Source organism: Gopherus flavomarginatus, chromosome 1 (assembly GCF_025201925.1).
Source record: "Gopherus flavomarginatus isolate rGopFla2 chromosome 1, rGopFla2.mat.asm, whole genome shotgun sequence".
Lineage (NCBI taxonomy): Eukaryota > Metazoa > Chordata > Testudines > Testudinidae > Gopherus > Gopherus flavomarginatus.
The window spans coordinates 217,661,123-217,686,436 of record NC_066617.1 but is presented as its reverse complement, the minus strand read 5'-3'; the positions used below and the strand labels follow the sequence as shown (position 1 = coordinate 217,686,436).

The window sequence follows — 25,314 nt, the reverse complement described above, 5'->3', positions numbered from 1 at the left end:
TGGAGCTCTCTGCACATATGCATTATTTAGACAATCACTTATCCATTTGGAACTAGCGAGATGGATGGGTAGGAGCAGAGGTGCAGGACTGGGGTGCAGCATGGCAGAGTGGAACCTGGAAGGCAGCGCTAGAGGAAGAGGAGACAGGGGAGACTGGAAGGCATTACTAGATACGAGAGGACTGGGACTGGGATGCAGCACTGAGGAGGAGAGGCAGCAGAGTGGGAGACTGGGATGCAGGCTGGCTATGGAGGGGGAATGGGATTTGGAGACAATGGCAGGCAGATGAGGATACAGTGCAGGGTGGAAGGTTAGGGGACTGGGGTAGTTTGATAGGTGGAGTAGTGCTAGGCAGGAGTGGTGGAGCAGAATGGCTAGGATATAATAGGTGGGAAAGCTGGGTATGGGTGGATATTATAGACGACTGAAGGGTGGGGGTGGATAGGGATGGATGGAGGGTAGCACGCTTAGATCGGAGTGACTTGGGGTAGAGATGCTGGCTGGCTAAGGCGGACATGGGCGGCGGAAGGGTGGAGTGCTGGGTAGGGCTGGATATGGGTGGGATGGCTCGGTTGGAGAGACTTGGGGTAGAGGTGCTGCCGGGTAAGGCTGGACATGGGCGGCTTAAGGGTGGGCTCGCAATGGGTGGCGTGGCTGGGGGAGATGCTGGGGAGGGGTGGCGGGAAGGGAGGAGATGCTGTAGCTCACCGCTGTGCAGGGTGGACTCGCAGAGCCAGCTGTCCAAGTTGCCAGGCTTGCGGCAGGACTCCCACAGGGACAGGTAATACTGCTGGTCGGCCGTGACCCAGGCCGGGCTCAGCACGGCTCCCAGATCCAGGCACAGCGACAGGAAGATGCACATCAGCCCCACCAGCTTGAGCGGGGTCAGCACCGACACGCGCACCTCCTCCATCCCGCTGCCGGCTGAAGCCATGGGGGCCGGGGCAGAGCCGCTGCCGCCGCTGCCACCCGCCGGCCCGGCAAGCGCAGGAGGGAGAGCAGGGAGCCGCGCTGGAGAGCTGCAGCCAACGCAGAGCCCCGCGGCGGAACGCGGCGCCGCGCTGGAGCCCTGCCCTGTCACAACGCACCAGGTGCGGCAGCAGCTCCCGCCAGTCCCTCGGCTCTCTGAGCGCTCACAGCCCCGCTCCCCGGCTCTGCCCGCCTCACTCCTCCCCCTGCCTGCCTGGGGAAGGGGGGGAGCTTGCACCGGGCCCCCCTGCGAGCCACGCACGTCACGCCCAGGGCTTCCTCCAGGGAGCGGGGGAAGGAAAGGCGGCGAGTCGCCTGCCTGGCCCTCCCCTCCGACACACGCTGATCTCCCCAGCCAATTGGGAGGCAGAGTCGTCCCAGCCTGTTGCCTGGCTCCTGCGAGTGCCGTGGCGGCTCCACCCCGTCGGCTCTAGCCCCAGGTTCGCCGCGATCCCCTCCTCTGCCTCCTCCGGGTAAAGTTTTGAGGAACTTTTAGCTCTTCTCCATTTCTCCGACCAGGGCAGCCTCTCTGCTCGCCCCTCGCTCCCACTCTGCGTCCTCTTCTTCCCCGCCTCCCTTCCTTCTCGGCTGTGCCTGCCAGCCCCTAGAGATCTGCTCCGGGGGCTATTTGAACCTGAGCAGTTTGGAAATCAGTTCGCAGTTTGCAAATCAATCCTGTTTTCCAATTTACGCCACCTAGGGGTTGTCTTTCTCTCTTTTTAATTTGGCCGGATTCGTTTCTTTAGCAATCTGTTCAGACACAAAACAAAACCCTTTCGGGACCATTAAATACACATGCTGCTAAATACACAAGGTTTCTCTGGGGAAGGTTACCAGCCCCGCTGAGAAACCGTGACAATAAGAAAGTACAGCACCGTGCAGACGAGATCTCACCTTCTCACCCAAACCTAGGCACCCCTTACACGGAACTCTCCACTCATAACTCGGGTAGGAGGTGACCTCGATTTACACCTATGATCTCAAACATATGCGATGCGTGACAGTAGATTATGCAGTTGCTAATCTAGTAGCTAGGTTTTTTTAACCCTAAATTTGTTTTTGTGAGAACTAATCCACCAAAACCGTACTTGAAAAAATATGGTGGTGTTTTTTTTAAAGAATGCTGGGAGGTTGTCCCAGTCTGGTTCAGGTTTGACGATTCTCTCCCCCCCCCCCCTTTTTTTTTTCTTAGACACTAGTCCAAATCACTTTCGGGTAGGGAGGGAAATGAACCCAGAGGACAGGCACAAAAACAAGAATGTGAGTGAGGAGGAATGCCTTTGAAGCTGTGTTTGGAAGTAAGGCTAACAGTCCCCAACTGATAGGCCTACTTTAAACACAATTATTTTGCAAAGTATATTAACGAAGAAATGAAAGAACACTTCTGGTTCAGGATTAGCAGTGAAGGGTGTCAACTGTAATTCATTCTTTTAAGGATGAAACCTTCTGCTACTTCTAAACCCCAAAGGGTGTGTGTGTGTGGCTTTCAAAAATGGAAACAAAACTCTTTTCTTGCAAATGCAGGCTAGTGTTTTCCATTTCCCTCTCTTTAACTAAATCTCTGACCCCAAATTTAGTCTTAAATTATTGGTGCTTTGCAGGAGTTTTGTTTCTGTTTTGTTTGTTGTGTTTAATTAGCACTATAGTGCTGTGAATGTCAAGGGCATACGTTTTAGAGTCATTATTAAACATTGATACAGGTCCTATTCACTTCACTTTCAAAATACAACTCACAGGAGAAAGATGGAAAGAGACTGGGAACATTTCTGGTATCAAGCAAGGATTATTTTTTAATAAACTGATTAAAGTCCAAGATTTTCAAAAATATATTGATTATATATCATTATATGTATATTTGAGGTAAGACTATGAAAAATGGATAGATGGGAGAAAGAACCTCAGGAAAGCAATAATCAGACTCTCTAAATACAAGGAACTGTTTCCTAAGACATAATAATTATTTTGTGTGCATGTTATCCATCTGTGATGTAGCACCCCATAATGCTTTATGAGAATATGCTTATGAATGTAGATATGACATAACTGGAATTTGTTTTATGCTACATATGCCATGTAACATATCTCTGTAAAGGTTATGATCTATATTCATTCAAAGTTATGAATATTGGCTGTGTACTTGCATTTGGTCAGCTTCTTGAGAAAGGAATGCGCAAGTTAAGTGCCCCGTCAAGAAACACTTAATGAACAATGGATCTTGAAGGCTCCAATCCACATATAAAGTCTACCTGAGGACATTCAAGGTAGCACGTGAACCATGGCTGCTACCTGTAAGTTCTGAGTCATGCATGGACATGCGACTTCCCCATGTGACTCCAGAACTCCATCGTGTAGCTGGAATTCTACACAGGGGGAAGGAGGGTTATCCATCCACAGAAGAAAGTCTATTTAAACCCCTGGACACCCTCCATTTTGCCTTCAGCTGGCTCGAGATATAGCCTCTCCACCCCCAAAGGATACCTGAAAGAAACTGGAACAAAGGAAAGTAACCACGGGGGTGTGAGTGATTACTGGACCCAGACTAGAAGGAGACTAGTCTGTAAAAGGAAGCTTACTGGAACACCTCTGAGGGCAAGGTTTTATCTGTATTCAGTTTTCTTACTGTATTAGGCATAGACTTGCATGTTTTATTTTATTTTGCTTGGTAATTGACTTTGTTCTGTCCGTTACTACTTGGAACCACTTAAATCCTTCTTCCTGTATTTAATAAAAATCACTTTTTACTTATTAATTAACCCAGCGTATGTATTAATACCGGGGGGGGGGGGGGGTGAGGCAAACAGCTGTGCATATCTCTCTATCAGTGTTATGGAGGGTGAACAATTTATGAATTTACCCTGTATACGCTTTATTTGGGGTTTGGACCCCACTGGGAGTTGAGCATCTGACTGTTAAAGACAGGAACACTTCTTAAGCTGCTTTCAGTTAAGCTTGCAGTTTGTGGGATGTGATTCAGACCTGGGTCTGTGTTTGTGGCCAGCAAGCATGTCTAGCACAACAAGACAGGGTTCTGGCATCCCAAGCTGGCAGGGAAGGCAGAGGCAGTCTTGGCACATCAGTTGGTAGCCCCAGGGTGGGTTTCTGTGATCCAACCAGTCACACCATCTTTCTTTAAAACTCCATTTTTTTCTCTAAAAGGCCTCCTCCTGCTTCTTTTGAACTTCACAGGAATTTTGCCAATGACATAATTGGTAAGAGATCAGAATCTAAATGACAACCTAAAAAAAACCCCCTCCAAATTCCTGTTTTCCTCCATTTATACCCTTTTGAGATGTTTCAAAAGCTATTCAGCTCAAAGCACACTACTAAACTTTTAGTGTGCAGAGTCCGTACAGACACTTAGTGCATGACAGACTAGTGTAAGTTAGATTTACACCCCAGTGTGCTATGAATTAGGTGTTCCTATAACAAGCCCAGAGAGAGAGATGGGGGGGAGGGGGCAGATCATATTACTTAGATTGTAAATTTGGGGGGGCAGAAACAATCTTTTTTCATTATAGGTGTGAACAGTGCTTAGCACAGTGCAGTCTGGTCCTTGACTGGTGACAGGTAGGCGCCATTGCAATACATATAACTGTCATATTTTGCAACCATTTCTAATTTTGAAGGACATTCATGGACTGCGTCTCTAGAACGTCCCCTGTGCCTCAGCATAGCATTATCAATTTCAAAATGCTCAAGGTGAAAACCAAATCATGACAGTAGAATTAAAAGGGTTTTTTTAACAGGTTGTTAATTTTTTTATTTCTAAATGTTCTATATAGTAGAAATTTGTGTCCTTGTGAAGTACAGCTGAAGCCCATTAATCTCGGCCAGTCATTAATCCCAAGGAAATACCGTTTTGAACCATTTTGCTATTTTAAGATGAAGTTGGAAGGGAGTGTGAAATAGGTGTATGGATTTTTTTAATGACTAGGGCAGTTTCAATTAGTAGGTAAAAGTCATTTATACATTAGCCAATCAGATTGCTTGAACCTCATCATTACATTTATCTTATAATAATTAATTAGAAGAATATGGGAAATATAATTAGAAAATGAGAACAGGTTTAAAAATTGATAAAGAGTGTACTTGGGCCTAGCTAGACACACTGTTCCAAAGCAGGATGATATGAAGAATCACGTCTCAGTGTTTCCCCCACAATTTCATGAGAGTGGGTTAAATGTCAGCAGAATGTTAGCATCACAGGGAAATTGTGTGTATTATGGGTAGAGATGGTAGCACTGTCTTTTGTTAAGGTGGCCTCGCACAGGGGTTCTCACAACAAAATTTTTGGTGGCCTCAGACTGACAATTTTTCCTAAAATACTTAATTAACTTTAGGAAAAACATATGTGCAAATATACATGTCCAAATCATCGTAATTTATTTATATAGAATTTCTTTTTGCAAACTCAATAATAAAAATAATGTACAGTTGTCTCTATTCTTTACTTGATCTAAACAAAACAGAAATACAAAGTGCTTTGCACATTCTTGTCTTTTTTTATTGTTTCTTTTGCTTTGGTTGTTTTTTTTAAAAAGACTTGCTAGCTAGTAAGTCTGCTGTTGTGAAAAGTAATATTTGTTAATATCACTTTTCACAGCAGACTTATGGCTAGCTGGGAGGCTGTGAAAAGTGATATTAACGAATATACAAATACAAATTTTCACAGATTTACTCAACCCTGGCAAGCCAGGGGACAAATTAAGCCCTCGATGGGGAGGTGGGTAGGGAGACAGCAGGGGCCAGCGGCAATGTGGAGGTGGTGGTAAGCCAAGGGCCAGCACCTGTTGCCGTGTGGCTGGGGTCCAAGGCTGGAGCTGAAGCCTGAAGCTGGAGCCTTGTCACTGCGGGGTTCTCTTTTTCCTGCAGTTGCCCTTTCTGGCTGCTGTGGCATGGGGCTCTGGAACAGAGAGTAGGGAAACTGTCTTTCCTGTACTCCCAATGGGTCCCCCTGAAGTGTCCAGGAGAAGATGGAGGAAACAGTCTCACTGGAATGCAAAGGGATGGGGAAAGAAGGGTAGAATAGATGCAGAAGGGGTGAAGGCAGAAAGACAGAAGCTGGCTGGGGAATGGATAGCAGGAGAGGGTGGCAGGAGTTGGATGGGGGAGATAGGATTAGAAGGGGTGAGAGATAAGCTTGGAGGTGGGGATGGGGAGAGGAAGGAAGAAGAGTCTAACCATATCACACTTCTGCCAGAACCTGGAAGTGAGCCCAGGAATCCTGAGTCAATATTCCTCTGCTGTCAGCAAGAAGCAACACTTGCCAGTTAGTGTCTACTCCAGTAAGGTGCTAAGTGCACTCTATCCCACTGATCAACACCTTGTATAACGGCTGTGTGTAAGAAGTGGTCCTACTAAGGGTCAAGTCTTGCAACTTTTACACAAGTATTGCTCATGCAAGTAGTTCTGTTGACTTCAGAGAGGTTACTGGCATAAGAACTGCCCAAATGCATAAGCATTGCAGGATTGGGCCCTAAGATGATAGTAATAGTTATTCTAACATAACAGTAGTGTTCAGTTTTCCTCTGCATCTGGTGCCATGAGTGAAGTACCTTTGTGTTTCAGTTAGGCACTAATATTGTGGCAAATGTTGCTAGTGCTTGTTATACCACATTAGATTCTTAAGCCAAGGAGCATCCAAACAGGAAGTGTGCTACCAACTGGAGGAGTGGCATGTTTCTTACTCATAGTAAATCTATCACTGCAGGCTAGATGGAGAGCCCTTAGAGCACTGAATGGTATCATGAAGAACTACACCTCTACCCCGATATAACGCAACCCGATAGAACACGGGTTTGCATACAACACGGTAAAGCTCTGACATGCTCTGAGCAACATGTTAAGGGTGTCGGCCAGGTCGGGGCTGAGGGATTTGATAAGGGGCAGAGAGTCTCAGGGGCAGTCGGGGGCTCTCCCCCTCGGGTCTGGGTGGCAGGAGTTGTGGGAGGGCATTTTGGGGGGACCTGCAGTCCCAGAGTGGCCCGGGAGATTAGCAGGGGGCCAGGAGCAGCTGCTCTGCTTCCCCAGCCCCAGCTGTGTCGCTCGGGGAAGGAGGTTTGGGGGAAGGGATCCCCCCCGCACTCACCAGCGGAGGGGGAGCAACCCAACCCCAGCCCGCTCCACTCCGCCAGCTCCCAGATGCAGAGCTCCGCTTCCTGCTGCAGGTGAGTACGGGGGGCATCCTTTCCCCAACTTCTCCGCACTCACCTGTGGCGGGAAGCAGAGCGCCACGGCTGGGAGGTGGAGGAGTGGATTGGGCTGGGGCTGCATCGGTCCGCTTCCCACCGCCGGTGAGTGCGGAGGGCGTCCTTTCCCTACACTCACCAACGGCAGGAAGCAGAGTGCAGTGGTTGGGAGCTGGCAGGGTGGAGCGGACTGGGGCTGGGCTGCTCCGCTTCCCGCTGCTGCCGGTGAGTGCCTGTCAGAGGGGGTGTGTGCTGTGGTGGTGGATAGGTGTCGGAGCAGTCAGGGGACAGAAGGGTTGGGTAGGGGGTGGGATCCTGGGGGTGATTAGGGATGGGGGTCTCTGGAGGGGGCGGTCAGGGAACAAGGAACAGGAGGGGGACAAAGCAAGTCTGATATTACACGGTCTCACCTATAACACAGTGAGATTTTTTGTCTCCCGAGGACTGTGTTATATCAGGGTCGAGGTGTACTCCCTGTTTTGCTTATTAAAAAAAAACACCACCACCGGTTTTGGATTCTAGTGTCATACTAGCCATGACATATGAGCAAAAACAGAGTGATTCGTCAAGAAGAAACAGAAGTACTGAGAAAGAAGCAGGGGTGGCTCTAGACATTTCGTCGCCCCAAGCACGGCGGCATGCCGCAGGGGGCGCTCTGCCGGTCGCCAGTCCCGCGGCTCCGGTGGACCTCCCGCAGGCTTGGTCCCAGCGACCGGCAGAGCGCCCCCCGCGGCATGCCGCCCCAAGCACCCGCGTGGCGTGCTGGGGCCTGAAGCTGCCCTAGAAAGAAGTGTAGAAAATTGTTAGCTTAGGATGAGCATGGAAGGCAGTAGAAAAAAATACATAAGGTGAACTGTAACTTGAAGACCATGATGAAGCCAAAGTATGACTATCTTGTGAAAAGAAGAGATGGAGATGAACTATCCTATGACTGAAATAGATAGAAGTTGTAGCAAGGATAGGAAATGGTTAAGTTGTTGACTGTAATGGAATGCACCCTTGTATTCACACCCTACCCACTACTGTAATAATCTTTTTACAAAACATGCCTTGTGAGTAGGGCTGTCAAGTTATTAAAAAATAATCATGATTAATCGGTGCGATTAAAAAAATAATAGCGATTAATTGTACAGTTAAACAATAATAGAATACCATTTATTTAAATATTTGTGGATATTTTCTACGTTTTCAACTATATTGATTTCAATTACAACACAGAATACAAAGTGTACGGTGCTCACATTATATTTATTACCAATTTATTACGAATATTTGCTCCATGAAAAACAAAAGAAATAGTATTTTTCAATTTACCTAATACAAGTACTGTAGTGCAATCTCTTTATCATGAAAGTGCAACTTACAAATGTTGATATATGTACAAAAAAGACCTGTATTCAAAAATAAAACAATGTAAAACTTTAGAGTCTACAAGTCCAATCAGTCCCACTTCTTGCTCAAACAAACAAGGTTGTTTACATTTCCAGAAGAGAATGCTGCCCACTTCTTGTTTACAATGGCACCTGAAAGTGAGAACAGGTGTTTGCATGGCACTGTTGTAGTTGTCTTCACAATAGGTCCACTAAAGATTCATGTGTCCCTTTATGCTTCAACCACCATTCCAGAGGATGTGTCCATCCTGAGGATGGGTTCTGCTCGCTAACAATCCAAAGCAGTGCAGACTGATGCATGTTTGTTTTCATGTCTATGTCACATGCCACCAGAAGAAGACCGATTTTCTTTTTTCGCTGTTTGGGTTCTGTGTTGCTCTTTTAAGACTTCTGAACGCATGGTCCTCCACACCTCATCCCTCTCAGATTTTGGAAGGCACTTTTGGAAGAATATAAGAACAGCCATACTGGGTCAAACCTCCGACAGTGGCCAATGCCAGGTGCCCCAGAGGGAATTAACAGAGCAAGCAATCAAGTGATCCATCCCCTGTCACCCATTCCCAGCTTCTGGCAAACAGCGGCTAGGGACACCATCCCTCCCCATCCTGGTTAATAGCCATTGATGGGCCTCTCCTCCATGAATGTATCTACTTCTTTTTTGAACCCTATGATAGTCTTCACCTTCGCAACATCCTCTGACAAGGAGTTCCACAGGTTGACTGTGCGTTGTGTGAAAAAATACTTCCTTTTGTTTGTTTTAAACCTGCTGCTTATTTATTTCGTTTGGAGCCCCTAGTTCTTATGTCATGAGAAAGAGTAAATAACACTTCCTAATTTACTTTCTCCACACCAGTCATGATTTTATAGACCTCTATCATATCTCCATCATCTCTTTTCCAAGCTGAAAAGTCCCAGTCTTATTAATCGCTCCTCATGTAGCAGCAGTTTCATACCCCTAATCATTTTTGTTGTCCTTTTCTGAACCTTTTCCAATTCCAATATATCTTTTTTGAGATGGGGCGACCACATCTGCACACAGTATTCAAGATGTGGGTGTACCATGGATTTATACAGATTTTATGCAGAGGCAATATAATATGTTCTGTCTTCTTATCTATCCCTTTCTTAATGATTCCCAATATTCTGTTCGCTTTTTTGTCTGCCGCTGCACATTGAGAGAATGTTTTCAGAGAACTATCCACAATGACTCCAAGATCTCTTTTGTGAGTGGTAACCGCTAATTTAGACCCCATCATTTTATATGTGTAGTCGGGATTAATGTTTTCCAATGTGCATTATTTTGCATTTCTCAGCATTGAATTTCATCTGCCATTTTGTTATCCAGTCACCCAGGTTTGAGAGATCCTTTTGTAGCTCTTCGCAGTCTGCCCGAGTGTTAACTATCTTTGTTAACTTTGTATCATCTGCAAATTTTGCCACCTCACTGTTTACCCCTTTTTCAAGATCATTTATGAATATGTTGAATAGGTCTGGGACCAGTACAGACCCCTGGGGGACACCACTATTTACCTCTCCATTCTGAAAAATGACCATTTATTCCTACCCTTTTTGTCCTATCTTTTAACCAGTTACAAGTCCATGAGAGCATCTTCCCTCCTATCCTATGAAAGCTTACTTTGCTTAAGTATTCACATCCTTAAATCAAGTGCTGTAGCTATTTTTAGAAATTAGTATCTTCTTTGTATTTTGTCAAATTTGCAGTGAAAGTCTTCTTAAAACGAACAACATGTGCTGGGTCATCATCCGAGACTGCTCTGATATAACATGAAATATACAGCAGAATGCAGATAAAACAGAGCAGGAGACATACAATTCTCCCCTGAGAAGTTCAAGCATAAATTTAATAACACGCTTGTTTGTTTTTTCATGAGCTTCATCAGGATGGAAGCATGTCCTCTGGAACAATGGCCAAAGCATGAAGAGGCCTATGAATCTTTAGCACGTCTGGCACATAAATACCTTGCAATACCAGCTATAACAGTGCCATGCAAATGCCTGTCCTTACTTTCAAGTGACGTTGTAATTAAGAAGCGGGCAGCATTATCTCCTGTAAGTGTAAACAAACTTGTTTTGCTTAGCTATTGACTGAGCAAGAGGTACTACCAAGTGGGCTTGTAGACTCTAAAGTTTTACAGTAACTCCTCACTTAACATCATCCCGGTTAACATTGTTATGTTGCTCATCAATTAGAGAACATGCTTGTTTAAAGTTGCTCAATGCTCCCTTATAACATTGTTTGGCAGCTTCCTGCTTTGTCCACTGCTTGTAGGAAGAGCAGCCCGTTGGAGCTAGCCTTTGGGGCCTTTTAACCAGGGTGGACCAGCAGCCCCCCATCAGTTCCCCTAAGTTCCCTGTGCAGCAGCCACCCAGCAGGCCATCAGTTGTCGGGCAGTTCAGCTGTTCCTCTCCCCACTGCCTTGTGCTGCTCCTGCCCTCTGCCTTGGAGCTGCTCCTGGGAGCCTCCTGTTTCCTGTGCGGAAGGGAGGCTAACGTCAGGATGTCCCCCTCTACCCCGCTTCTGGCCTCTTCTCCTGTACCCCATCTCCACAGAGCAGGTGGGGACACGACAAGGCTCAGGACAGAGGGAGCTTGCTGGTAGCAGCTGCTGCCTCAACTTGCTGATCTACTTAAAAGGGCAGTGTACTTAGAATGGGGTCAGTGTACTTAAAGGGGCAATGCAAGTCTCCCTCTCTCATACACAGTGTGTGCATCTCTCTCTCTCTCACACACACACAGACATGGTGTCTCTCTCTGCCATGCTGTCTCCTCTCCCTCCGTTCCTGATGCCCTGTAGAGTGTGAGGCTACATTAACAACGTGTTAACGCTTGAGGCCTCAGCAGAGTGCTGGCTCATCATTTAGCAGTAAGGCATTCCCTGGGAAATATTTGGGAAATATCTCACCCTCTTCAACTCACTGATCAATAATATCATAGTGAAATGTATGTAGCAACGTTGTGTCTAAAGTTATGATATCTACCCTGTATGATGTTAAAGGCACAAGTTCAAATTTACATAGCCCCAATTAGGTAAAACTGGTCAAGCAGGTATTGAACGAAGGGATGTGTGTTTACTTCAGTTTGTGTATAAGCTGTAAACAGAGTCTTCAGACAACGAGGGGAAGAAGGAAGATGACAAAGAAAATCTACATCTACACAAACAGAGGGAAGAGAAGGAACAGCATGAAACCTCCCCCTCGCTGGACTCCCCATGTCTCCTTGCTCTCAGCTGGAAAGAACTTTAGCTAGGGGTCTCTCAGGGAAATGCATTTCAAAGGGTGACAGAACTATCAAAGTGAGGGGCAAAAACACACTAAGTTCTCTCTCTCTACTCATCTCGCTCTTTTTACCTAAGAAGGCAAAAGAAACAGCTGTTGGATTTTGGGAGCAGAGCCTCACCTAGGAGTTTGGTCAGCAATGTACTGAAAACATGTGGTAAGGGACTTCACTTTAAACCAAGTCTAGTTTGTTAGGTTTAAAAACTGTTTTATCTTTATTTTTTTCTTTTAACAATTTCTGACTTTAATGCTTCATTGGCTGTACTGAAAATCTATCCTTTTGTCATTTAAATATACCTTTTGTTCTTTAATCAAAATTAATCCAGTGTTGTGAACTATGTGGGTTACTCCACTTAAGGTGGCAAGTTGCTGTATATTGTTTCCTTACCATGACAAAGAAACTTTGTTATCTGAACTGCCCTGGGGAGGACTGGACAGAAGAGCATGGAATACACATTTTGGGGGGAAAATCCGGGACTAGAGTGTGTTGGGGTCACCCTGCATGTGGTAACCAAGGCTGATGGAAGCCAGAGTGTGACTGAAGAGTGTCGGGGAAGTTGCACCTATACACAGACACTTAGGGTGTGACTTGCATGCTGTAAGGCTGTTTGTGAGTGGCCCAGGTGGGAGCTACAACAGCAAGGCATTGTGAGGCACCCAAGGTTCCAGTGCCTTGGATTGTTATAGTGGAATATTATAGTGACACATATTGCAAAGTGAATATCCATGGTTAGTCCATAATGGGGATGATTGGCAGCACTACTATATATTTTGATGTCTTCGTTCTGCAGCAGCTGTGATTATAAGGAGTCTATTATCTCTTGACATATCATCACCCCTTATGGTCAAGTGCATTACCATGAATCCTCATAGTAAGCACATTTAAGAAAGAGCATTTGTTCTGCTCTTTGATCCCTGTTGGAATTTCTTTCACAATGTTTTAAATCTTTCCCCTAAATCGTTGTCATTTGTATTTCTGACAGAGCACATTTCTTCACTCATATATCAGCACTTCTTATGTGCCCGTAAGCAAGAACAAAAATGTATTTTTCATTGGCTGAATTGATGTTGCTCTATTTTTGCCTGTAATTCATTTGTTTTCTGGTGTTCACTTGCTATTAGAGATGGCATGGCTTTTAGAGACTGTGCTTGTTTATTGTTATTTTTTCTTTTTATAAAAGCAATGCCTTCAAGTCTGCAAGCTTAGGGTGGTCTAATAAAAGTCAATGAGAAAAAAAATTAACAACTTGAATAAAGTACTGTGTAGAGACTTACAAGTAGAGCTGGTCGTGAATTTTTTAATGTAACATTGAATTTTTGGTCAAAACCAGAGAGTGAGAGAGAGATCAACCCATCTTAGAATAGCCAATATCCTTGCCAAACTGAATTCTTGTTTTCCAGCCAGCTCTACTCAGAAGACATGAAGCCAGAAGCTTAGAGTTTCGTTCCTGGGTCTGCCAGCTGACTCATTATATAGCCTTGGGCAAATCCCTCACACTTCTATATCTCAGCCTTCTCATCTGTAAAATGGGAATAAAGAACATATTCCCGCTCTTACATCCTAGAATACTCAAGGAGCTGACTGAGGAGATATCTGAGCCATTAACGATTATCTTTGAAAAGTCATGGAAGATGGCAGAGATTCTAGATGACTGGAAAATGGTAAATATAGTGCCCATCTATAAAAAGGGAAATAAGGCCAACCTGTGGAATTACAGATCAGTCATCTTAACTTCAGTACCCTGGAAGAAAATGGAGCAAATAATTAAGAAATTAATTTGCAAATACCTAGAAGATGATCATGCTGACTGTTATTTATCACCTGGATTTGTCAAGAACAAATCATGCCAAACCAATCTAATAGCTTTCTTTGACAGGGTAACAAGCCTTGTGGATAGGGGGGAAGTGATAGATTTGGTATATCTTGAGTTTAATGAGGCTTTTTATACTGTCTCACTTGATCTCATAAAAAAACCTAGAGAAATACAACCTAGATGGAGTTACTATAAGGTGGGTGCATAACTGGTTGGAAAACCAATCCCAGACAGTTGTTTTCAGTGGTTCACTGGAATGGTATATTGAGTGGGGTCTGGCAGAGATCAGTTTTGTTCAATATTTTCATCAGTGATTTAGATAATGGCATAGATAATATGGTTATAAAGTTTGTGGATGATAAACTGGGAGGGGTTGGAAGTGCTTTGGAAGATAGGCTTAAAATTCAAAATTATCTGTACAAACTAGAGAAATGGTCTGAAGTAAATAGGATGAAATTCAATAAAGACAAATGCAAAGCACTCCACTTAGAACATAAGAACGGCCGTACCAGGTCAGACCAAAGGTCTATCTAGCCCAGTGTCCTGTCTACCAACAGTGGCCAATGCTAGATGCCCCAGAGGGAGTGAACCTAACAGGCAATGATCAAATGATCTCTCTCCTGCCATCCATCTCCGTCCTCTGACGAACAGAGGCTAGGGACACCATTCTTTACCCATGTTGGCTAATAGCCATTTATGGACTTAAACCACCATGAATTTATCCAGTTCTCTTTTAAACACTGCCATAGTCCTAGCTTTCACAACCTCCTCAGGTAAGAAGTTCCACAAGTTGACTGTGCGCTGCGTAAAGAAGAACTTACTTTTATTTGTTTTAAACCTGCTGCCCATTAATTTCATTTGGTGACCCCTAGTTCTTGTATTATGGGAATAAGTAAATAACTTTTCCTTATCCACTTTCTCAACATTGAAAGAACAATCAGTTGCACGCATATAAAATGGCAGGTGACTGTCTAGGAAGGAGTACTTCAGAAAGGGATCTGAGAGTCATAGTGGATCACAAACTAAATATGAATCAACACTGTAACACTGTTGCAAAAAAAGTGAACATCATTCTGGGATGTATTAGCAGGAGTATTAGCAAGACACGAGAAGTAATTGTTCAGCTCTACCTCACACTGATTAGGCCTCAACTGGAGTATTGTGTCCAGTTCTGGACGCCACATTTCAGGAAAGATGTGGATAAGTTGGAGAAGGTCCAAAGAAGAGGAACACAAATGATTAAAGGTCTAGAAAACATGTCCTATGAGGGAAGATTGAAAAAAATTGGTTTGTTTAGTCTGGAGAAGAGAAGACTGAGAGGAGTCATGATAACAGTTTTCACATACATAAAAGGTTATTACAAGGAGGAGGGAGAAAAAATATTCTCCTTAATGTCTGAGGGTAGGACAAAACGCAATGGGCTTAAATTTCAACCAGGGCAGTTTAGTTTGTACATTAGGAAAAGCAGTAAAGAATCCTGTGGCACCTTATAGACTAACAGAAGTTTTGGAACATGAGCTTTCGTGGGTGAATACCCACTTCGTCGGATGCATGTAGTGGAAATTTCTTAAGGTGGCTATACTGCAGCAACAAAACTTCAGGACCAGACTTCAAAGAGAAACTACTGAGCTTCAGTTCATCTGCAAATTTGACACCATCAGCTCAGGATTAAACAAAGACTGTGAATGGCTTGCCAACTACAAAACCAGTTTCTCCTCCCTTGGTTTTCACACTTCAACTGCTAGAACAGGGCCTCATCCTCCCTAATTGAACTAACCTCGTTATCTCTAGCTTGTTTCTTGCTTGCATATATATACCTGCCCTGGAAATTTCCACTACATGCATCTGACGAAGTGGGTATTCATTCAACCATGAAAGCTCATGCTCCAAAACGTCTGTTAGTCTATAAGGTGCCACAGGATTCTTTGCTGCTTTTACAGATCCAGACTAACATGGCTATCCCTCTGATACATTAGGAAAAACTTCCTGACAAGCAGGAAGTGCTAAGCACTGAAATAAATTGCCTAGGTAGGTTGTGGAATCTCCATCAGGAAGATTTTTAAGAGCAGGTTAGATAAACATCAATCAGAGGTGGTCTAGATCAGTGGTTCTCAAACTTTTGCACTGTGACCCCTTTCACACAGCAAGCCTCTGAGTGTGACCCCCCCCCTATAAATTAAAAACACTTTTTGTATACACTATTATAAATGCTGGAGGCAAAGCAGGGTTTAGGGTGGAGGATGACAGCTCATGACCCCCCATGTAATAACCTCACAGGATCCCAACCCCCAGTTTGAGAACCCCTGGTCTAGATAATACTTACTCCTGACCTGAGTGAAGGGGACTGGATTAGATGACCTGTCAAAGTCATTTGCAGTCCTATGATTCTGTAATTCCTTACTGAATGGTTGGAAGGGAAAGCAGCACTTAGGTCTCTTTTTAGAGTAGTCTTCCTCTTGTTAGTCTTCCTCTCAGTGTCTGCCTACATTCCTCATCAATCAAGTTCACTTCTACACACATTGCACATTCGGAATAAGATAACTAAGAGTCCTACAACTCTGTTTTCTGACTCCTTCCTCTTCCACACAACAGTCATCAACTGTTTTTTGGAGAGTCCACAAATGGTAAATTGCATCACTAGTTGCTATCCTAGTCATAGAAAGGCTACAAATAAACAAGATTCCACTGGATTCTTTCAATCATATAAGAAGTGGTGAAAATAAAAGTAAGGGAAACTTGCAATCATCAGTACAGTGGCTAAAAATCTATGGTGATAAAACTGTAAGCTCGTGAAAAATTTCAAATAGAATCAAATATAAAGTTTCAGCAAGTATAGTCTTTAGGAAAGTGAGATCACAAAAATGCTACTTTTTAAGACCTTTATTAATTATCAGACTTTTAGAAAGGGCTCTATTTTTACGGTTAAACATTACCAACAAAATTCAAATTTCAAAATTGGTTTTAAACCAGAAATTAAATGAGTGTGACCCATTTTCCCATGTAGCTAGCTACTCAGCTTATTTGTGTTGTTTACTGAGGAGATTTCTCCACTGTCCATTCAGGCATGTAGTTCAAATCTCCAGCCTTTTCATAAAGGCAAGGACTTCAGCTAGCCATGGAGAATCCCCTAGTATCATCAATAAAGCAAAGAAACATTTGATCTATCAACAATAAGGCCTTCTTTCAGTACCTATCTCTGTGTTGTATCAATGGAACAGCCACATCAAAAATGCCAAAGACCAGAAAGGCAAATTCATTAATCCTCTCATTATTATTTTAAAAAGGGGATCAAGTAGGGAAAGTAAGTTTGTTGGAACATGTTCCCAAACTCATTCCCCTTCAGAAGTCATATCCGTGTGTTGTATGTAAATATTTTTGTTTAAAAATTAGCATAGACTTTGAATGAAGCAATATGAGGGAATATGCACTGAAGATGAAACTGATGGCAGATGTCAACTTGTTCCATGTAGAAATGTATTTTAATCATTTTAATTCCTTGAAGTGACCACCCTTTCAAACCCCTTAAAATGCAAGTGTGACCCAGAGACCCCTTGGCAAAGGGTCCCCTGTTCTTTGCAAACAACTCTCATCTGAGACCTGTCAAAATCACTACACCAAACATATCTTGCAGTGTATTTACCTATAAAAGATAATATGTAAGTGTGATGTTGCCTTGATGTTATCTGGACCAGTGATCTGCTAGGTCACTCCAATCCTTGACTCTGGGAGCCAGCCTTATCCTGCTCTGCTGTGAGAACCCCCATTCCTGGGCTGTTTCCGCACAGCCTCTAGCATGTAAGCTGCTTGGATTGTGCAACTGAATGACACTGGCCAATATCTCCAGTCCTAGACACAACCCTAGGAACCTCCATCTTGCAGTGTCCAGTTACGCTCACTGGACACTGCAAGCTTATATGAGTTTGTCAATTTAACAAAGAAATTGATATGTACCAGGCTTGTTATCCTAAAGGGAGTCTCTAACATGCTTCAAACCAAATGCACTGCTTCAGGTAGAATCAACAAACACATTTATTAACTACAAAAGATAGATTTTAAGTGATTATAAGTCAAAGCACAGGTCAGATTTGGTCAAATGAAATAAAAGCAAAAATCATTCTAAGCTGATCTTAACACTTTCAGTGTCCTTACAAACTTAGATGTTTCTTACCACAGGCTGGCTGGTTGCCCTTCAGCCAGGCTCTCCCCTTTGATCAGAGCTCCAGTCGCTTGGTGGTGATGTCTGTAGATGGAGGTGTAAGAGAGAGGAAGAGCATGGCAAACATCTCTCCCTTTTATCATGTTCTTTCTTCCCTCTTGGCTTTCAGAGTCAGGTGAACATTACCCCAGTGTAGTCCCGGATTGACCAAGGGAAGGGGGGGTGACTCACTGGAGAGTCAAACAGATCCTTTCTTGCTGCCTAGGCCAGTGTCCTTTGTTCCTCGGAGGCTGGGCTGGGTTTGTCCCATACATGCTCTGATGAGGTATGAACTGCCCCACAGTTCATGGAGAGTTTTGCCTGGGCTTGGTTTAGCCATGGGGACATATTTTCAGCCTCATAACTATATACATGAAATTACAACCTATAACATTACTATAACAACAATGCTCAGTGCGTCACGAGCCTTCTGAAGACACCTGACATGACAAACTTTGCATTGGATACCTGTAGAGAGGGTTCATCAGGGTTCGTCCCATTCCGAGGCAGCGGGGAACCACACCACCTGCTTCAGTCATTGCACTGGCCCCTGGGGAATCAGTCGGGCCACAGGAGTTCTGGCTCAAGCCGTCCGGCAGTGGGCTGAGCACACATACAGATAACAATTAGCAGATAACAAGTGCAGGCCCTGAGTCAGGGTGGGGCAGTAAAGAGTCACAGCTCAGGCCCTCAGGCAGGGGCTGAGCAGCAGTTTATATAGTCAAAGGCCCAGGCCCCGGGCCAGGGCGGGGAAGCAATGAGTTCAAGGCTCAGGCCCTCAGGCAGGGGCTGAGCAAAGCCCAGTAAATAGCACACCCAGGCTTCATGTTCCAAGCAGCCTGGGAGAGGGGGAGACTGCCACCCACACGTTGGGTGGCAGGGGTGACGCAGGCCCTCCCACTCCACTGTGTCCTAGCCCAGGGCCCTAGCAGCGGCCTATGTCCCGCTGCTGTGTCAGTGAGGATCCTTGCTGCAACGCACTGACATGGGTTCTGGCTGTGTTGCAGCCAGACTCGGGTCAGCTGCCCTGAGCTACTTCCCAACTCCCCCTCTGGAGGTACCTGGGTCAAGGTGGTGTCCTCAGGGGAGTCGATCACCACTGTATCCTTGGGGTAGCTAGCGAGGAGTAGGGGTCAGCGATTCTTCTGGGTAGCTGGTGAGGGGTAGGTTCAGCGACTCTTCCACATGTTGATCCGTGTTGAGCATTGGCCAGTCTCTAGGTCTGCTGCCAGTTGCTGGAGTCTCCCCAGTGGGAGCTGGGCTGGAGGCATCTGGCCTCTCCAGTGGCTGCCTCTCGAGTGAGCTCTGGGGTTGGGCTCTTATACTTCCTGTCCTGCCTCTGTCCCTCTAGGGGGTGGGCTTGGAGTGCTCTTGCTCCGCTCACGCTAGCATCTGGCAAAGCTCGTCCCTCTCCAGACGGAGCACCGGGGAACCACACTGCCTCCCTAAAATACCATACAATCATATTATAAGGATGAATATGGGGGTGCAGAGTGTTCTACCGAGATATAGTGTGTCACAGTAAGGAAAGTACAAAAAACGTGTAACTTGTCAAGACTCAATCATTTCAAGATGTGGGTATGAGTAATATTTAAGAAATACCACAGCTATGCTGAAAAAATACTCTTTATGGTTTTGGATGTAAAAATTAGTCACAGGGCCTATGTCTCAGTGATGGCCCATTCAAGCAGGAGGGAGTTGTCACCCTGTGCTGGTTAGTCAGTGATGTAATGCAAGGCTCAATTTTCTAGCTGTGCTCAATCCGAAGGCTATTAGTGGAAAACCATCAAAGACAACTGCAAACAATCAAAACCACTTGGATGTAAAAAACAAACATTACAACATTAATTGCCCTGTCTATGAATACAGACAAAAGACTGTTTCAGTGTAATATAGAGTGGGAAGAGGCATTCTGTATCCATTCACTGAGTAAACATCTTCTAGAGCGGAGGTGGGCAAACTATGGCCCCCTAAGCTCCTGGCCTGTGGGGCTAGCCACTGGCCCCTCCCCCACTGTCATCCCTCCCCCGTAGCCTCAGCTTGCTTGCTCCGCCACCAGCGCAATGCTCTGGGTGGCAAGGCTGTGAGCTCCTGGAGCAGCGCAGCTGAAGAACTGGGGCTCTGCGCTGTGTGGTGGCGGTGGCAGCAGCGGTGGCGTGGCTGTAGTGTCCCCAGCCACTGGTGCTCCAAGCAGCACGGTAAGGGGGGCAGAGAGTGGGGGAATTGGATAGAGGACAGAAAGGTGGTCAGGGGGTGGGGCTGTGGATAGGGGTTGGGGTGGTCAGAAGAAAGGGAACGGGGGGGTTGAATGGGGGCAGGGAGCAGGGGACAGGGAGCAGGGATGTGTGGATGGGGCAGGGGCTCTGGGGGGGGCAGACAGGAGGTAGGGGCCAGGCCACAACCTCCTCCCCTAACCGGCTCTCCATACAACTTTTGAAACCCGATGCGGTCCTCAGGCCAAAAAGTTTGCCTGCCCCTGTTCTAGAGTGTGAAAGAGTATATTGGTTCCTGGGAAGCCAGCTAGATCTGCAACAAATTGATTATTTTTTTGGCAGGGGAGGAGGGAGAGGGAGGAACCTACTTTATTAGTTAGGAAAAGTAACTTAATAAGGTATAGGCCCTAGGTGGTGTTTTATGATTTTGTTTTTTATTGTAACCATTTTTTCCAGCACACTCTCATTTCAAGTTGAATCTTAATTCTTTCTTAAATAAACCTACTTTTGTTTTTTTATAAATGCTCACACATGCTGTGTGTTAGACAGGAACAGTGATTTAAGGTAAAACTGGTAAACTGGGATCCGCTGCTCCTTTGAGAAGCCTTGCTGTCAGAGAGCAGTTATGTGGAGGCAAGTGCCTTCAGTCAGAAGTCCTTTCTCTCCCCTCTGAATATTCAGGTTGCCCTGGTTTGGGGGGCTGAACTCCCTGCGGTATGTGGATCAAGTTGCATGCCTCCCAATACAGAAGTTAAGTGAAAACCCTGAGTGCAACTTAGAGCATTTTCTTTCCCTTCCTGGGTTATTCCCAGACAGAGGAACAAGGGGCCAGGCACAGTCCCTGTCTACGGAGAGAATTCAAAGCACCCTTGGATATCTTCCCCATCACTGTACATTTGTCGAGGTGAATGGTTAGCTGGCTTTTACAGAGCCAGAACACACAATTAGCAAAGAATCTGAAATTAAATGACTAATTTTAGTACAAACCAACTTAAAAGAGGAAATTGCTATGCTCCGGTGCATACATGTTTCACAAGACCAGGGCAGTGTAACTAATCTGCTTTCAAAGGTGTCACTGGATATACTAAGTTTATGGCAGTCATTGACTGAAAGAAAAGTTATAGACACATAGAATATATGATAGATTGAAGAAAAATCACTATGACTAGCATGGAAATTAAAGCACATAGATAGGGCCCAATCCTGAATTCCTTTCACGTCCTGAACTCTTATTCATTTAAATAGTTCTGAGCATGCAAGGAATACAGGATCAGGCCCATAGCATAGAATGAAGAGAATATGAAAAGATTTCTGCTGTATCATTGCATTTTTTACTTTTGACTCCAAATGATTGGTATTTTTTTTTAATATAGAAGAAATAATCAAATATTCTCTTTAATTTCCGGTCTGCATTGAGTTTGCTCCCTTTCCTTTATCACTTACAGAAATAATATATTTTTAATCCTTAAAACTTTATATTCTTAAGGGACTGTACTGGGAGCATGGCCAACTGTTGGCACCAGTGTTACTGGTTTTGCACTCTCTCTCAAGTCTTGGCCGGAGGTAGTTTATGCAAAGGCATGCTAGGAACAGATTCCTAAGATAATTTTGAAATAACCCTGGATATTGATCTCTTGTTCTGTGCTTCAGTACAACCACACTACTTTGTTTAAAAGCTGTTTGCAGTACAAGAGTGTGGTGGGCAAATACAAGCCATTTTATATGGTGCCCTTCAGTATTACTAAGTAACAGATAATGGAGTTCTATTAGAGCTACATTCTTATTTACACCCAGGTTGTCTTTGCACCACTCTGGCAGCATACAGTGGCATCAAGCTGCCTGAGGCTATGTCTACACTAACAGCAGCGTTTAGATTACAGGCACTACATCCTGCCCCCAGCATGGGTATAAATAGCAGTGTAGATGGTGAGGCACTACTTAGGTGAGTAGAGAACAGACATGCCAGAACTTAAGGTATGTACCCTACATGGCTCTCTGCACACCCAAGCAACGCCTCCCACATGTACATTGCTATTTTTAGCAGTGTAGTGTCCCACCGTTTCCACGATGCTGGAGCCTTTCCCACTGCCATCCCCTAGCCGGAACTTTTCACTGCCTCATGTAGCTACACACTGCAGTGTGGACACAGCCTGCTTTTCACTGTGGCATGAAGCTGCACAAACCCTACATGCCACCACCAAGGCCTTAGTAAAAATGAGAATCAAATCCAGAGTCTCCTGTGAATGCTAGCCCCTTTTGGCTTTGGGGAAAAGATTTTTATAATTACCACAGCTGGTAGGAAACAATTGAACATGTATGCTTCAGTTCACCAAGGTATTTATAAGAACATGCCTAAATTAAGTACAAGTAATCCCAGGGAAATTAGTGGGACTATTCACATGCTTAAAGTTTGACAATCTTAAGTGCATTGGTGAAGTAATGGTTGAACAAATATAAAGTTGCTAGAGAACATTAGAGTACAAAAATATAAATTAGCAAAGAACAGAAACATTTTAGAACTTCAGAATATAGCTTTATCATCACCAATGAAAATAAGCATGAATTTCAAAGTAGTTTTTTATAACTCTTGATTAACATTCTTAAGAATGACATTGTATCGAATATGGAGATCTAAAGAGATCCCAAGTTTTTAATTTATGAAGTTCTGTAAACTTGCTATTTTTTCCCCCTATTGTTACTCACACCATCTTGTCAACTGTTGGAAATGGGCCGTCCTGATTATCACTACAAAAGTTTTTTTCTCCTGCTGATAATAGCTCACCTTAATTGATTACTGTTGGTATGGCAACACCCATTTTTTCATGTCCTCTGTGCATGTATATCTTTCTACTGTATTTTCCACTGCATGCATCCGATGAAGTGGGTTTTAGCCCATGAAAGCTTATGCTCAAATAAATTTGTTAGTCTCTAAGGTGCCACAAGTATTCCTTGGTTTTTTTGCTGATACAGACTAACATGGCTACCACTCTGAATAACCCTGTGTTACCCTATGAGGCTTGGGATCAAATCCAAGCTGGCTGTTCCATAATTATCTAAAAGCCCCATTGAGTTGTGAGACAACTTTACCTCAGTGCCGATATTTCTGTTTAGCACGTAAGCATCAGAGCGTGCTGTGTGTGAACAAAGGTAAATGGACATAATAAACTAGCATCTTCATATTGATCTGGAGTCACTCCAGGTCTTTGGCTCCAAAACTATGTAAATGAAAGTTTGTCACATTAAATTTATTTGCTGTGCCCACTCCAGCTGAAGCAAAATATCGTGTGTTTCAAATGTATTTAGCTTTTTTCAAAGTGATTTTTTATTTAGAAAAAGCTCTTAATTTTGTAACTGTAGCTATCAATTTTAGTTAAAACAGTAGAAGGAGCTGGCCTAGTGATAGTACTTTGCACCAATATGAAGGAGATCTCGGTTTAATGCCTATACTTTTATAATTCTATCTGGTAGGGAAACTCACTCAGACCTTTGGAGAAAGAAAGAACTAGAACAATGCTTCACAGTGTGGGATGGGACTGTTGTGAGGATTGGAAGTGGCAATGAGGTTAAGAGGTGATTGCTGGCAGATGTCTAAGGAACAGCAAAATAATCCTCCCAGATGTTTGTGACTTCCACTCTAGACATCTCCACTGGTGTGTTTTAATTGGCTGTGTACATTTGTGTTTGGTTGATATTGAGTTTTATTTGCATTTGAAATTTGAACAGATGCTATACCATGTGGGGCCCTAAGCAAGAATATCCTCCCCCATCCCCCAGTACTGTACTAAAGTAGGCACGTTCTTATAATAAAAAGCAAACAGAGGCCCCCTTGAGCTGCTTGGGGCCCTAAGCGATTGTTTAGTCGGCTTATGTCTAGCTCCGACTCTGTTTGATATATAAGTAAAATAAGGGAATGCATAAGAGTAGCCACTATGGTAAATGGATACTGACCCAATCCTGAAACCATAAAGGTCTTGGTTTCTAAATGGTGGAAAAGACTAAGAAATAAGGGGAACTTTCAGTAAAGACTTGGGGAACTTCTGGGGCAAGGGGATGTTTCTCTCCTAGAAGCATGCTATCTGTGTGAGTATTCTCTTCTTCAGCAACATGGTGTCAGGAGTGACTGAATCCCTCTCTCTGAAAGGAGAGCATGGAGATAGAAAGAACAATCCTCACTGCCAGCTGGGTACACAGATGGGGAAAGTTTGAAAGTCAGGGAAGGTAACAGGGAGAACTACAGCAGAAAGAAGAGAAAGATGTTTAACTGTGGGAACTGAAAGGAAAGGAAAGCCAGATATCAAGTCTAAAGGATGAAGAAGGAGCCTGAACAGAAGCTGTATAGAGAAATAAGTAAAACTTCAAGACTGCCTACAAAGTCAAAAAATAAGGGCAAGACCTATCTCCATTAAATACTATGGGTACGTCTACACTACGGGATTATTCCGATTTTACATAAACCGGTTTTGTAAAACAGATTGTATAAAGTCGAGTGCACGCGGCCACTCTAAGCACATTAATTCGGTGGTGTGCGTCCATGGTCTGAGGCTAGCATCGATTTCTGGAGCGTTGCACTGTGGGTAGCTATCCCGTAGCTATCCCATAGTTCCCACAGTCTCCGCCGCCCATTGGAATTCTGGGTTGAGATCCCAATGCATGATGGTGCAAAAACAGTGTCGCGGGTGATTCTGGGTAAATGTCGTCACTCATTCCTTCCTCCGTGAAAGCAATGGCAGACAATCATTTTGTGCCTTTTTTCCCTGGATTGCCCTGGCAGACGCCATAGCATGGCAACAAGGAACCCATTTTCCCTTTTCTCACTGTCACCGTATGCAGGGCCGGCGCTTCCATTTAGGCGACCTAGGCGGTCGCCTAGGGCACCAGGATTTGGGAGGGCAGCAGACTGCTCCGGTGGACCTCCTGCAGGTGTGACTGCGGACAGTACGCTGGTCCCACGGCTCCGTATGTGTACTGGATGCCGCTAACAGAGGCGGTACTGCAGCACTACACAGCAGCAATTTGTCCTTGCAAGATAGCAGAGACGGTTATCAGTCATGCTGTACTGTCTGCTGTGCCCTTGTAAATTGGCGATATGATGATGGTTATCAGTTGTTCTGTACTGTCTGCTGCTGTCATGCGTGCCCCTGGCTGAGGTCGGCCAGGAGCGCAAAGACAAAAATGGGAATGACTCCCTGGGTCATCCCCTCCTTTATGTTGTATCTAAAAATAGAATCAGTCCTGTCTAAAATATGGG

General features: G+C 44.5%; 1 protein-coding gene across 1 annotated transcript in view; it reads right to left on the bottom strand.

Moving 5' to 3' along the window:
* TMEM47 (transmembrane protein 47) overlaps nt 1-2,639 on the bottom strand; it is a 39,331-nt gene extending 36,692 nt beyond the window's left edge. The window contains exon 1 of the mRNA XM_050936735.1: nt 709-2,639. Coding sequence (XP_050792692.1) covers nt 709-934 — 226 coding nt within the window. The 5' untranslated portion in view covers nt 935-2,639. The remainder of the gene's footprint in view (nt 1-708) is intronic.
* Nucleotides 2,640-25,314: the final 22,675 nt, after the last annotated feature.